This window comes from Python bivittatus, unplaced genomic scaffold (assembly GCF_059951505.1).
Source record: "Python bivittatus isolate LINGU-HERP-01145 unplaced genomic scaffold, Pbiv_v1 ctg000160_np1212, whole genome shotgun sequence".
Lineage (NCBI taxonomy): Eukaryota > Metazoa > Chordata > Lepidosauria > Squamata > Pythonidae > Python > Python bivittatus.
In genome coordinates, this window is record NW_028277076.1 from 7,300,447 (window position 1) to 7,312,134 (window position 11,688).

The following is an 11,688-nucleotide window of genomic DNA, read 5'->3' on the forward strand; positions in this document are numbered from 1 at the left end:
AGGCAGATCAGTACCAGGTGACTGGGACTTTCTGCCACTTTGATTTCCCACAATGCCCTAGCATAGGCTGGCCAACAAAGGCATTGTGGGAAAGCAAAATGGCAACCCAAGCTGGAAGCTTCACGCCCTTTGGGGCATCACAACGTGCCCCAAAGTCTACTACCAAAAATGTGGTTTAACAGTGATTCTGTTTGCACGGCATTGTGGGATCTGTAGTTCTGAGAAGGGGATGGGTCTTCGAGGGCTGTTAGCGATGTTGCTGGACTGCAATTTGGGGAATGCGTTCTGGAAGCCATGATGGATGGAAAACTGAAGAAAGATTGTGGAATCCTCCCTGAGAAGTCACCTATTTTGGTTATCTTGGTTTTTTTGGCTTCTCAACCGGTTCAGTTCTTTTCTTGCTCTAGGCAGAGTTGTCTAGTCTATGACATCATAGGAGTTGAGTCCTCGTACATAAGGAAGACTCAGATTTCTTGAAAGCAAAATCTGAAGGTTCTCAGTCAGAGGCTGGAGGGCCACATCTCCTGTGATGAATCTGTGCATCTATTAAGATTCCATGGAACATTCCATCTGTCGAACATTTCCCCTTAAATGCCAATTACAAAAATAGGATATTATATCTCTCTCTTGTTCTATCTTGCTTTAGCGCTTCCTACAGCAGCTGGTTAATTATGGTGAGGAAGGATGATCCCTTTGGTTTATCTCTGTGGTTTCTCTGATCCAGCCCATTTGGTCTTATGTGTTGGGGTAGGGGGAAGCAACATTTCTGTCCCTGTTTCCCATTTGTGAAGTTGAGAAAAACTTACAGGCGCTTTCGCAAAATGAATAGAGAACATAACCCCTTCCACATCTAATAATCATTCTTCAGCAAATGAGTCCTATATAAATCCTTTCTCCTACAGCTTCAAGTTGAGTCAGATTAGATAGTTGCACCATTAAGATGAATCCCAAATCTTCATACCCACCTTGGCACACGTAAAAGTTTAGCTCCAGACTCTATTAACAGGGCTGTATAAATTCTGAATTTCTATTAGTTTCAAACATTGTGGGTTGTGTTTGGAAGCTAAACAGGGTTGACCCTACTTGGATGGGACACCACTAGGAAATCCCAAGAGTGTGATCTATCCCAGAAGAAGGCAGTGGGAAACCATTTCCATGTTGCTGCCAAGAAAACTGCATCTTTGATTTCATGAGATATTAGTTGGACTTGAGGGCAGCTCGACTTTTGGAACAGTGGTGGCCAACTTATGAAGTTGCAATTTATGATTATTAGTACTAAGAGCAGTACCACCAGTTTTTGGCAACATGTCACCCAGATGCAACCTTGGGATGCCTAGCAAGGAAATGCAAACTCCAGGTTGTCTTTACCTTGGCAGAGTTCTTGCACTTGTATGGAAGGCTGACCTGATGTGGGCAGTCTCAGCTGTCCATCAAGTGAGCCCAGGCCATGATTGAAATCAGCTGGATTTCCTGGTCTGACTGGGGAAGGCTGGTGTGGGCTTGATCATACCTCTGTTTCTCCCACTAAGGCATGCAAACTGATTCATGTTTCCTGCTGGCCAGTTCTTGGAGCTAGAATCAGACTATTTCCTGCAGTGACACCCAGCTGAGGTTTCTGGGCCCCCCCACCAATATAGCTTTTTTTCAGTGGCTTGGTTTTGCCATCCAGCTGTGCAGCATTTCCCCTTTGGTTGGGAAATCCCACTTTCACGTGCCATCAGCTTCCCAGGAATTATGCCATCCAGCCTAGACTCTGGAATCTTTCACATTGTCCTTCCCAAAGGAGGGCTGCTATGTAACACAGCTCCCTGAGTATCCAGAAGTTTGTGAATTCTCTATATTGGGCAGTGGGGGTGGGCGGCAATCCTAGAAATGTGTTTGCAACCATGCGGGGACAGTGTTCTATGTCTATATCCTTGCTGGCATGTTCAGTTCCTTCTGCAATTATTTGCGAAGTGTCAAGACCAAGCTTACATAAGGTTTTTATTACTGTTCAAAACATCTGAACAGAAAGAGTGGGGTAGTTGAATTATGGACGACCGTCTCTCATTGTTCTGTGATTCTTTGATTTCCACTGTGCTTTTTCAGGCACTTTGACCATTCAAAGTGGTATATAAAATGTGAAGCAGAACTGGACGAGCCAGTGGAAAAATAGGATGCAATGAAAAGAAAGTGGGATCATCTGTAAACGAGGACAAGAAATAATGGAAAGGGAAAGAGAAGAGGATTTTATTTCTAAACAGAATAGGAGAAAAGAACAAATGGGGAGGGGGGTGAAGCCCAAGGCAGAGAAGAAAGAGGAGGTAAGGATGAGAGGGGAAACTCGTTTTCTCAGCCCAACCATCTTTTCAAGGTTGTTGTGGCAGGAAAATGTGGATGGGGAAAGACTCATTATTCTATTTTGGACTCCTTGGAGATGCCCTCGGATGGGTGGAAAGGAAGAGGTATGGAGACACTGATGAGATGTTGGTCATCCATGTCCAGTGTTCCCTAGATGGAGGAGAAACAAATTTTCTATCCTATATTTAAGAAGCTATCTAGAAAGTCTCTCACATCCTTTCACCCCGTGTTGCCAAACAAAAAGAAATGGCATTGATTGCCAGTTAAACTTCTGCAGTTTCAAATCTCAGCCGTGGGAAGATAGGGTGGAATCTTCTGCTGATCATGTTCATTGCTTGCCCAAAGAGAGGGCATTTCTTCGGCTCCATGGGGAAAGAACACGGGCAGTTTCAAGGATTTTGGAAGTGGTCGTTCCATATCTCTCAAGGGCACCCAGTTTGGGCACCCAGTTTCATACCCACAAGTTAAATTTTCTTAGATCAGGGGCTTGCTTATCTGTGGAAAACCAGATTCAGCTCATCCTCCGGTTCAGTGTCTAAATGATACCCAGGACAAGAGAGAAGAAGGGAAGAATGAAAATGGAGAAGTTCGTTGTGAACCTGAACCAGGTCCAGTAGGTACATCCAGGTTTTTATAGATTGGCCGGCCATTGAGAAAGCAGGGAAACCTATCACTGGGGACCAGAAACATTCCTTCCTTGCCCCACTTCCCTTTTCTAATGCTGCCCAGGCCCTGGACTTGAGCAAGATCTTCACCTGTACTGAATGGTTGAAATCTCCTCGCTCCATAGTGTGGCTTTTGCAGAACGACTTTGGAAAGAACGCCCTCCTTTTCTAAAACTTCTCTTCTGCCTTGCCTTCTTCCCATTTTCCCTGTGGGATGAGCAGCGGGCGGGGACTTTTCTCTGCTGTGTCAGCGGCTGCTGTCACCTCTCTGACCCGAGGAGCAGGGCAGGCGTGACGGCAGTGGGGAGAGGCAGACGCCAGCTCGCTTCCAAGGGAACTGGGAACGCTAAGCTGACGGTAATTCTGCAGAACGGACTCAGCCTTTCTTTGGCCTGGGGTCCCCAGGGGGATCATCCTTGAAGTGTGGAGAGCTGGGGGGAGGGTCCACCGAGCAGAGCTCTTGGCCGCGGTGTCCGTGGGCTGAGCTGGGCATCCACCAAGACCAAAGCGAAAGGCCAATTGCTTGCTTGCTAGCTTGCTTGCAACAAGGGGTGGACTTTTCACCCTACGCAACGTGCATTTCCAAGCAGTTTGGTTAGCGTTTGGCACTGGGCCCAGCATGATTGCATATTTAAAATCCCGGCACTGCTTCCAGACATGCTGAGCAGAAGAGCCAAAGAGGGCTGGCGGGGCCGGAAGACGGAACGTCCAATTTCGTAAGCCTCGTTCCATCAGACAAAAGAGCAATTCCCTGGCCTCCAGCCACTTGCAGATGGACCGCTTCTGCTAAAAGCCTTTATATGCTTTCATAATTCATTCTAGATTTTTGAGGTCTCCTTTTTCCTGCGAGGGAGAATCTAAGTCAGTTCTCTTCATGGCTTTGGCCTTGGGGTTCTTAGCAAGCGGGTCTGCAACGTGGAGGGGCTCAGGTGCCAGTCTACCCCAGCTCCTGAAGATGCTGGGGTGAAACTTTCTTAGCTAAGACTATTGCAGAGTTGGGATAATTCAGCTACCCAGGCTGATGTCAGACTGGGAAAGAGAGAAAACACTTGAGACAAGGAACTCCGGAGCCAGAAATATCTTTCCATCTAGGGCGATAATGTTTGCGGCGTCATGGATTAGAAGCAACCGCGTTTCTCTGTTTGATGAAGTTCAGGCATTCCGTTGTAGGGATTTTTTATGGATTTATTTTATTAAAAGTATATAGCCGCCCTTCCTAACACGAGGGGCTACAGTTCACGCAGTTGAGATGGCTGGAAATCCTAGGACGTCTGAAGGCCACCAGAGTAGGGAAAACACACTCTAGAGTCTGTAGAGCTACCATGAGGAAGGTCAACTGAAGTCAAGGGTTCATCAAGCTTTGCTTGTAGCTAACCTTCTGTTACTGTGTACGTTGTTCTAATTTCTTTTCTCTGTCTTTTTCTCTCCTCCCCTCCCCTTCTCCCACTCATCTGCTCCCCCCACTTTGTCCTTTCTCGTTGGCTTGGTGTGTTCTTCCCTTCCACGTCATCATTGTCCCTTCTTCTCCCACCACCACCATCACCGCCCCTCTCAGTACAAATCAGTCTTCAGGTCTTTCTCTCAAGACTCTGTGCCACGGGGCCAAGTTTCCATCACTCCCTTTCTTTCATCTACCTCTGCCACTTCCTCCTCTCCTCCTCAGCCTTTTCCACCTGCACTCCAGTCTCCGAACTCCGACCCGAAGGCAGGGCCAGCCCCGGCTGGCCAGCCCCTTGGCACCGTGGAGCGGGCTTCCTCCTCCTCCTCTTCCTCTTCTTCTCAGGACAGCAGCATAAACAAGACTGCTTCTGTCTGCCTTCCTTCTGAACCCTCTTTCACTGATTCTCTCCAGAAGTCCTCGGTGAGAACCCTGATGGTGTACAGCTGTCCCTGTGGGTCAGGCTGTGGGGAGCATGGCTCAGCGTCCGCTGGCTTAGCTTTCTGTGGGCAGTTGGGACATCAAGTAGATAGGAGATTTCCCCATCTGGTTGCCTTTGCTGGGACTCTTGGTCATCCCAGGTGACTACTGTAAGAACATGGCCTGAGTGAGAGTGAACACCTGCGAACTCTGGCTTTTTGATAGCTGAAAACGGTTTCCTTTCTAGAAATGTGGGATATGGGCCTCCAAACAAGCCCAGCTGTTCAAATTTCAAGAACAGGTTTCCCCTGAGAAGTCATCTTTTCTTCTCCCCAGCCACTCACCCACATTTTGAGATGTACCGTTAACGGGCAATACTCTTGCAGTTATAATTCGGGTGGTGGGCTATTAAGACGCGTCCAGGTGGTTTTAGGAACCTGTTCTAAACACCCCCTCGTGAGTTGTCCCAGAATTGCTTTGGGAACAACTGGGACCTTTTTTTAAAAGTGGGGGGGGGGATTTTTGTAGCATGGGTGGGGGGCATGTCCCAAACACTGCGTAGGTTCCTGCCTGCTGTCTCCAAATAGCTGGGAATGTCTCAGTCTGTGAGGCCATCTGGTGTCACTTGTCCCATCGTGCTTTGCTGGGGGTGCTGCGTTCTTCCTGCAAGGTGGGGTCATCCCTCTCCTTCCCTCCCCTTCTGTCTCTATAGAGTGACAACGTTGGCGAGGCGGCAGGGGAGGGTGAATACGTCAATCTATATTCCTCGGGTCAAAGCAATGGGGAACTTCTCCCTCCCCGCTCTGAAGGAGTAAGTAAAACCAGGCTGAGCATTTAAGGAGTAAGTAAAACCAGGCTGACCATCATTAGTGGCTTTGCATGCTTCCTGGAAACCAGGAACAGGAATAATACAACTACCTTGGGGGGGCCTTCTCCAAAATGAGCGTGTTCCTTTGGTTGGATTTTCTTGCTCGGTAGAACCGGGCCATAGTGTAAATTGTGGTCTTGCTTCTGATCAAGCCTTGCTGTTGGGCATGGACTTCAGGAGGTGGGAAACTGTAGAAACTTAGGGCCGGAAGGAGCGTTAAGACTTGGGGTGCAATGCCTCGAATGGTTTGAAATTTAAATTAACCCGCTGAGGATATGGGACGGTAAAAAAGAAACGGCTTAATATGCTCATCTCCATGGGAAGGGCAGGTCATGAGAAACACAGAGCACATTTTAGAAAAGCTGATGTCATCTGTTGGCAGAAGTCTGCAGAAGGATGTCATATCTTTGGATTCATGAAAGGACAGAGACTTGGACCATCTATATCAGTGTTTCTCAACGTCAGCAACTTTAAGATGGGTGGACTTCAACTCCCAGAATTCCCCAGCCAGCCTGGGAAGTTGGGGAGTTGAATTCCGGGAGTTGAAGTCCACCCATCTTAAAGTTGCTGAGGTTGAGAAACACTGATATATAGTAACAAGATAGTCCAATCTTTGGAGATTAAGACCCTCATCATTCTAAATTCGAAGGGCTCATTCGCTCAGTTTTTAATTCTGCCAGAAAAGTGCCACCTTGGTGCCCCGAGTCTTTTGATTGCCGTGTCTAAAAACTCAATAAATCAAACTAAGAAGTATTGGCAGGCCTTGGGAGAAGTCCTAGACCTGCAGGGTGTAAGAAAGAAGGACGTTTAAGAAAGGGAGGATCAAAAACACCCCAAGGGGATTTAAGTATACTGAGTAAACATGGAAAATAAGCCGAATCAGGAATGGGTGGCAATGTAGGGGTGAGATGGATGTCATGCAAAAGGTGATCGGTGGCTGGCTAGAATCTGAAATAATCTGTTGTTGTTGTTAGCCTGTTTCATTGGAGATCCCCTGTTGAATCCACTTCCAACCAGTTGTGTTTCGTATCTCCCTCTATAAAGATCTTTAGCTCCCAGAATTCAGAATTCCTACCCAGAATGGGAAAAGCATTTTTTTTTCTTTTAACCACCTCTGCTAAGGACTTTCCTATCATTCTCTGTGGACTTGAATTCCCCCTCTGTCTGTTGCACTGCGTGTTTCCAGCTAGAAGATGTAAACTCTGTACTTTAATGTCTTTGTAGAAGAATTTGATGGATTTGATTGCTTGGGGATGCGAGAACTGAAGAAGTCACCAGGTTTCTCAGCAAAGAGAAAATTGGGTTCATCTACATCCGTGTATTTCAGCCTTGGCAACTTGAAGATGTGTGGACTTCAACTCCCAGAATTCCCCAGCCAGTATGCTGTCTGAGGAATTCTGGGAGTTGAAGTCCACACATCTCCAAGATGCCAAGTTTGAAAAACACGGATCGACATCTTCCGTTTCTAGAATGCATTTCTGGCCTTTTCAGCAGGCAAGTACCGATGTAGGAATGAAATTGTGTATTTGCTGAAACAAATGATTTGAATTTGGGTCGGCTTTGAGAATTGCAAGAAGGTAATAGGTGCCTTGAGCAGAATTATTTTCTTTTTTTAAGAGACAGAATAAGTGTTTGATGGCTGGCAAGTCCTTGCATGATATGACACACATAAGAAACCCCCTTCCGATTTGTGATTATCCATTCTAGAGCAACGGTCATGCTAACACCCCGGTAGCTAGCAAAGAATTTATTTTGCTAAAGCAAGGGTAACATTCTGTTGCAACAGCAGCTCGTACATATAGCACCGCTTCTCACAAACCAGGTTTATATTTTTCCCTAAGCTGTTGGGTGAGGGAAGAAGGGAATAAAAACCCCAAATGAGCAGAACAGTCTTAACTCACTAGACTGATGGTCTAGATCTTACTATGCCTAGAGAAAAGATGCACTCCCTTGAGATCTGAGTCACCTTCTTCAAATAAAACTGGTCCCTAACTACTTGTTGTAAAGTTCTGGACCTCATCCAATCCTAGTTTGCCACCTAATACATCCTAGTTTGATTCTGGTGGGAATTTTTTCCCAATAAATACGCTGATCTGTACAAGAGAATAAAGTGTCAAGAAGACGAGACAGTTCCTACCCCAGTCATCTCACATCAAACCATCAGTAGTTTTGTGGAATGTTTTTGACCAAATCTGTCCAGTGAAACATCTGGTGCAGGGGAAGGACTGGGGAGGGAGAGAAATTAGGCTAAAAAATTCCCCCCATACACACACACACAACACACACACACACCCAAGCCATCTGTCCTGCTTCGATGTCATCTCCCTGTTAGGTGACTCCTTTTGGAGACCCTGAAATGGAGGCTACATTTCCAGCCAGGTCTCCGCTCTCCTCCAGTTAGGAGGGGTTTCCCCAAAATAGGGTTGGCAAATCCAGGTCCAGGATTTTGTGTGTCCCCTCCCTGAGATGCAGCCCTTGCGCTGGCTCTGGATCCCCATCCCAGGGCAACTGCTGAAAACAGGTGGCACAGTTTTGCCCCCTTTTGTGGTAAGCGATGCACAAAAATTCTAACGGCAGCCCATAGCCTGTTGTCTATCAAGCCAGATTCTTCTTAATCTCGTGAAATATTTTGCTGGAATGTATGTGTCAGCCTTGAGAGGTATTCCAGACAGGAAGTATGGCTAGATGAGCTAATTCTACTTTATTATACGGTTACATTAACAGAATCTTGCAAGTCTGAAAGTACATTTCTCCCCGTCACCTTTACAGCCCAAGAAATTAGGGAGGGTCTCTTCTGAGCTCTTGCCCTTTCCATTATCCAGCTGAGGGCTAAGCTGCCTTTTATCTAATCATTCCCTTGGCTGCGTCTCTTCTCCCTTCTCCCAAGGTCATTCCCACATACCATTAAAGTATGAAAAGTTGGCAACTCTTTGGTGTGGATTTTCTTTCCTAAGGATTTGAAGCAGAAGAGACGTTCTGGGTGAAGTTCTAGCAGGTTCTCCAATTTGCCTTTCTCTACTCAGTTCAGAAAGGCCAAGGGGAGAACTTGCTCAGAACTTCACCTGGAGTTCTGGGTGGTATCCTCAGACACACCGGGCTAATGATACAAGTCTCCCCCCCCCCAACTTTCTTCCAGGAATCTCCAGTAATTAAGGATGACCATATAAAAGATTCTGCATCTCTGAGTGGGACCCCAGGGAAGGAAAACCATGAGAATGAAAGGTGAGGTTTAACATTCCTGTTGACGGGGCTTAGTGCAGACATTTATAGGTTTACCGCAACACAGGAGGAGCAATATTCTGATGCCTTTCTCATGAGTCCTCTGCAAACGCCACATGAGAGAGTTCGGTCTTGATCCCGTTGGCTCTCCCATGTGATCTCTTTTTTCCAGTTTGTTACGTTTATCTTTTTGTTCTTTCTCACCACCCGTCTCCCCCCCCCTTCCCCAAATCAGCATTTCCACTACCTTTGTTAAAACTGAAAATTTTAATTTTTAATCTTTTTATCTTCGTGTTAAAATTTCACAAAGATAAAAACGAGGCAACCTTGATAATGTAATACGTGTTTGTGTGTGTGTTGATATTTTTTAATTGTTTTATTTTAATTTTACTTTTTTAATTTACTTTTTTTTATTTTACTTCTTTAAATTTTAATTTTAAAAAAGAAGGGGGGAAAAAGATCCATATTAATATACCGCTAGCTTGGTTCCTTGACATGCTATTAAATCTAGACCGTATAAAAACATACTACTCCATCTTAATTCTACCAGATAAAGACATGTAAAAAATTGACAAAGAGCACATCTCTTGAATCCACTCTTCAACTTCTGGAGTGTTATTTCATTTTCACCTGCATAGAATAATTATCTCAGCCAACCCCAGGCTCAGTAGATATATTTCTGGAATATAATTTAGCATCATATTTGTATCTCTGACTACTGAGTTTTCCCCCACAGTTGTACTAAAAAATGTGATGACTTGAAGCCAAGAAGGAACATGACCAAATTGTATGAGTCATTGTATTTTTTTAGAATGTCAAAACATACACAAATATAATATCCATCTGTTTTTAAGCATTCTCTGGGGGACTCTAATAAACACAAAGCAAGATTTTCAGATGAAATCCACATTTCCATGGTTAACCTTTGGCCTGTATTCAATTCCTTCCAAACACCATGAGGACTAGAAACCTAGTGATGATAGGCTTTCTTTCAATGCAACACATCACTTTTGTCTTACATCCAGACCACATAAGTCACTAGAATCTTTGGAAAACCCTCAGATGGAGGAAGAAGTGGATGAATTGTCCCTAGTTAACCACAATGAAATCATGTCCAGATTGACGTTAAAGCAGGAGGTAAGTCTCCTCTTCCCCTTTTGGGTTGTTTTCATGCTTTCAGTTTTGTGCTTGAAACCAGGCTAGATTAATTATAAATGGCAAGGAAAGAAATATTGGGCTGAACTCAGGTTCTGCACAATGTGATTGAGCACCTTCCTCCTCCTTTAAGAACCCAAGTTTCTAGGAAGGAATATACAGTTGGTTTATTTGATCAAGATTAAAATAGATCAGTTGTTATTTCTGGCAACTCCTTAATGGACTTTTGCTGACACCAGGACTGAAAGGACAGTGTTTATGGATTTGTTTATGGATAAGAGATGGGACATGGGATGAAGAGATCATGGGTTGCAAATGAAGAGGAGGTGAAAAGTTACGAAAAGTGTTTATACTTGTGATGAAGGTTGGAAGTCACTTTTTTATATATTTCTTTCTCTTGACCATATCTACCCCATGGCCCAATCTGTTCAGGAAACAGGCAGTTAGAGTGTCAAAAGAAAATTTGTGCATCATATCTTAGTTTCTTTGGGGTTCTCCCCCATCGCAGGGTGATGATGGCCCGGACGTACGTGGTGGATCAGGAGACATTCTTTTGGTGCACGCGACTGAGACGGCCACTGTGGAGGGGACGGTGAAAGGTACGATGGAAGGAATGTGGGTTAGCCCTGGGGCAAAGCCCTCACTCCCAGCTTGATGCTTTGCCCAGTTAGATTTTGGCAGACGAGAGACAGAGAGGCTGGAGGAAGGATTTTTGAATGGGATCCCTGAACAGGAGCTGCTGAGCTTCATTCGAATGAGAAATGGACCAGATCACCTGCTGGAAAGACAATCTCAGCGGTGGTTATTGTTGGGTGTGCATATGAGGGAGAGTGTCTGTGAGTGTGTGCATGGGGCAGGGGGTGTTCAACCTCTTACATCCACCCTCTGTCTGCAACCTGAGCTAGCCCATGATCTGGAAGGCAGAGGGATCATCTGAGATTCCTACTAATGGCTTCCCTGGTTGCTGTTTGGTTAAAATGTGCAGTCTTCTCTTTGCCCAAACCTCATCGCTCTGGGTGCTCCTGGCCATCAGGGTCACAGCGCTTAGAAACTCACCCTGGGTGGGAGTGGTGATGCAACCAACCCCCCCGGCCCCCAGGGGGGTTTGATCTGATCTGTTTGATCAGAAGAAGGACTCGCTGCTCTGTCTGCTCTTTGCTTCCTCCCTCCACCAGACCTGGTGCTATACTGTGAAGCCTTCTTGACGACGTACCGGACGTTCATTTCCCCGGAAGAGCTCATCAAAAAGCTTCAATACCGATATCCTTTTGGAAAACTGGGCGGGTGACTTTCTCCACCCCAGGATCTGGAGGTCCACCCTGAGAAGCGTGTGGTGCCGGGTATTGTAGGGTGTGGTTAGATGATACATTTTTTCCTATCCTTCTGCCCCGAGGGATCATGAAGTAGCAAGTGATAACGAAACAAAGCAAGCTCCTTCTCCAACAACTTTTGTGTCCTCCGGGTTGGACATATTTCAAAAAGGACCTTTATTTCACAGGAGGTCATGGTCCCGCTGATTTCAACAGCAATGTACGGTGGTACCTCTACTTACGAATGCCCCTACTTATGAATTTTTCGAGATA

General features: G+C 45.7%; 1 protein-coding gene across 7 annotated transcripts in view; it reads left to right on the forward strand.

The window, feature by feature from the left end:
* RAPGEF1 (Rap guanine nucleotide exchange factor 1) overlaps positions 1-11,688 on the forward strand; it is a 76,473-nt gene that overhangs the window by 51,234 nt on the left and 13,551 nt on the right. For 4 of the 7 annotated variants that reach the window (XM_088147067.1, XM_088147065.1, XM_088147068.1 and 1 more), the window contains exons 12-17: positions 4,561-4,866; positions 5,576-5,674; positions 8,868-8,953; positions 9,976-10,087; positions 10,614-10,704; positions 11,281-11,365. In XM_088147067.1, the coding sequence (XP_088003193.1) occupies positions 4,561-4,866; positions 5,576-5,674; positions 8,868-8,953; positions 9,976-10,087; positions 10,614-10,704; positions 11,281-11,365 (779 nt within the window). The remainder of the gene's footprint in view (positions 1-4,560; positions 4,867-5,575; positions 5,675-8,867; positions 8,954-9,975; positions 10,088-10,613; positions 10,705-11,280; positions 11,366-11,688) is intronic. The other 3 variants (XM_088147069.1, XM_088147071.1, XM_088147070.1) reach the window with 2 other exon arrangements.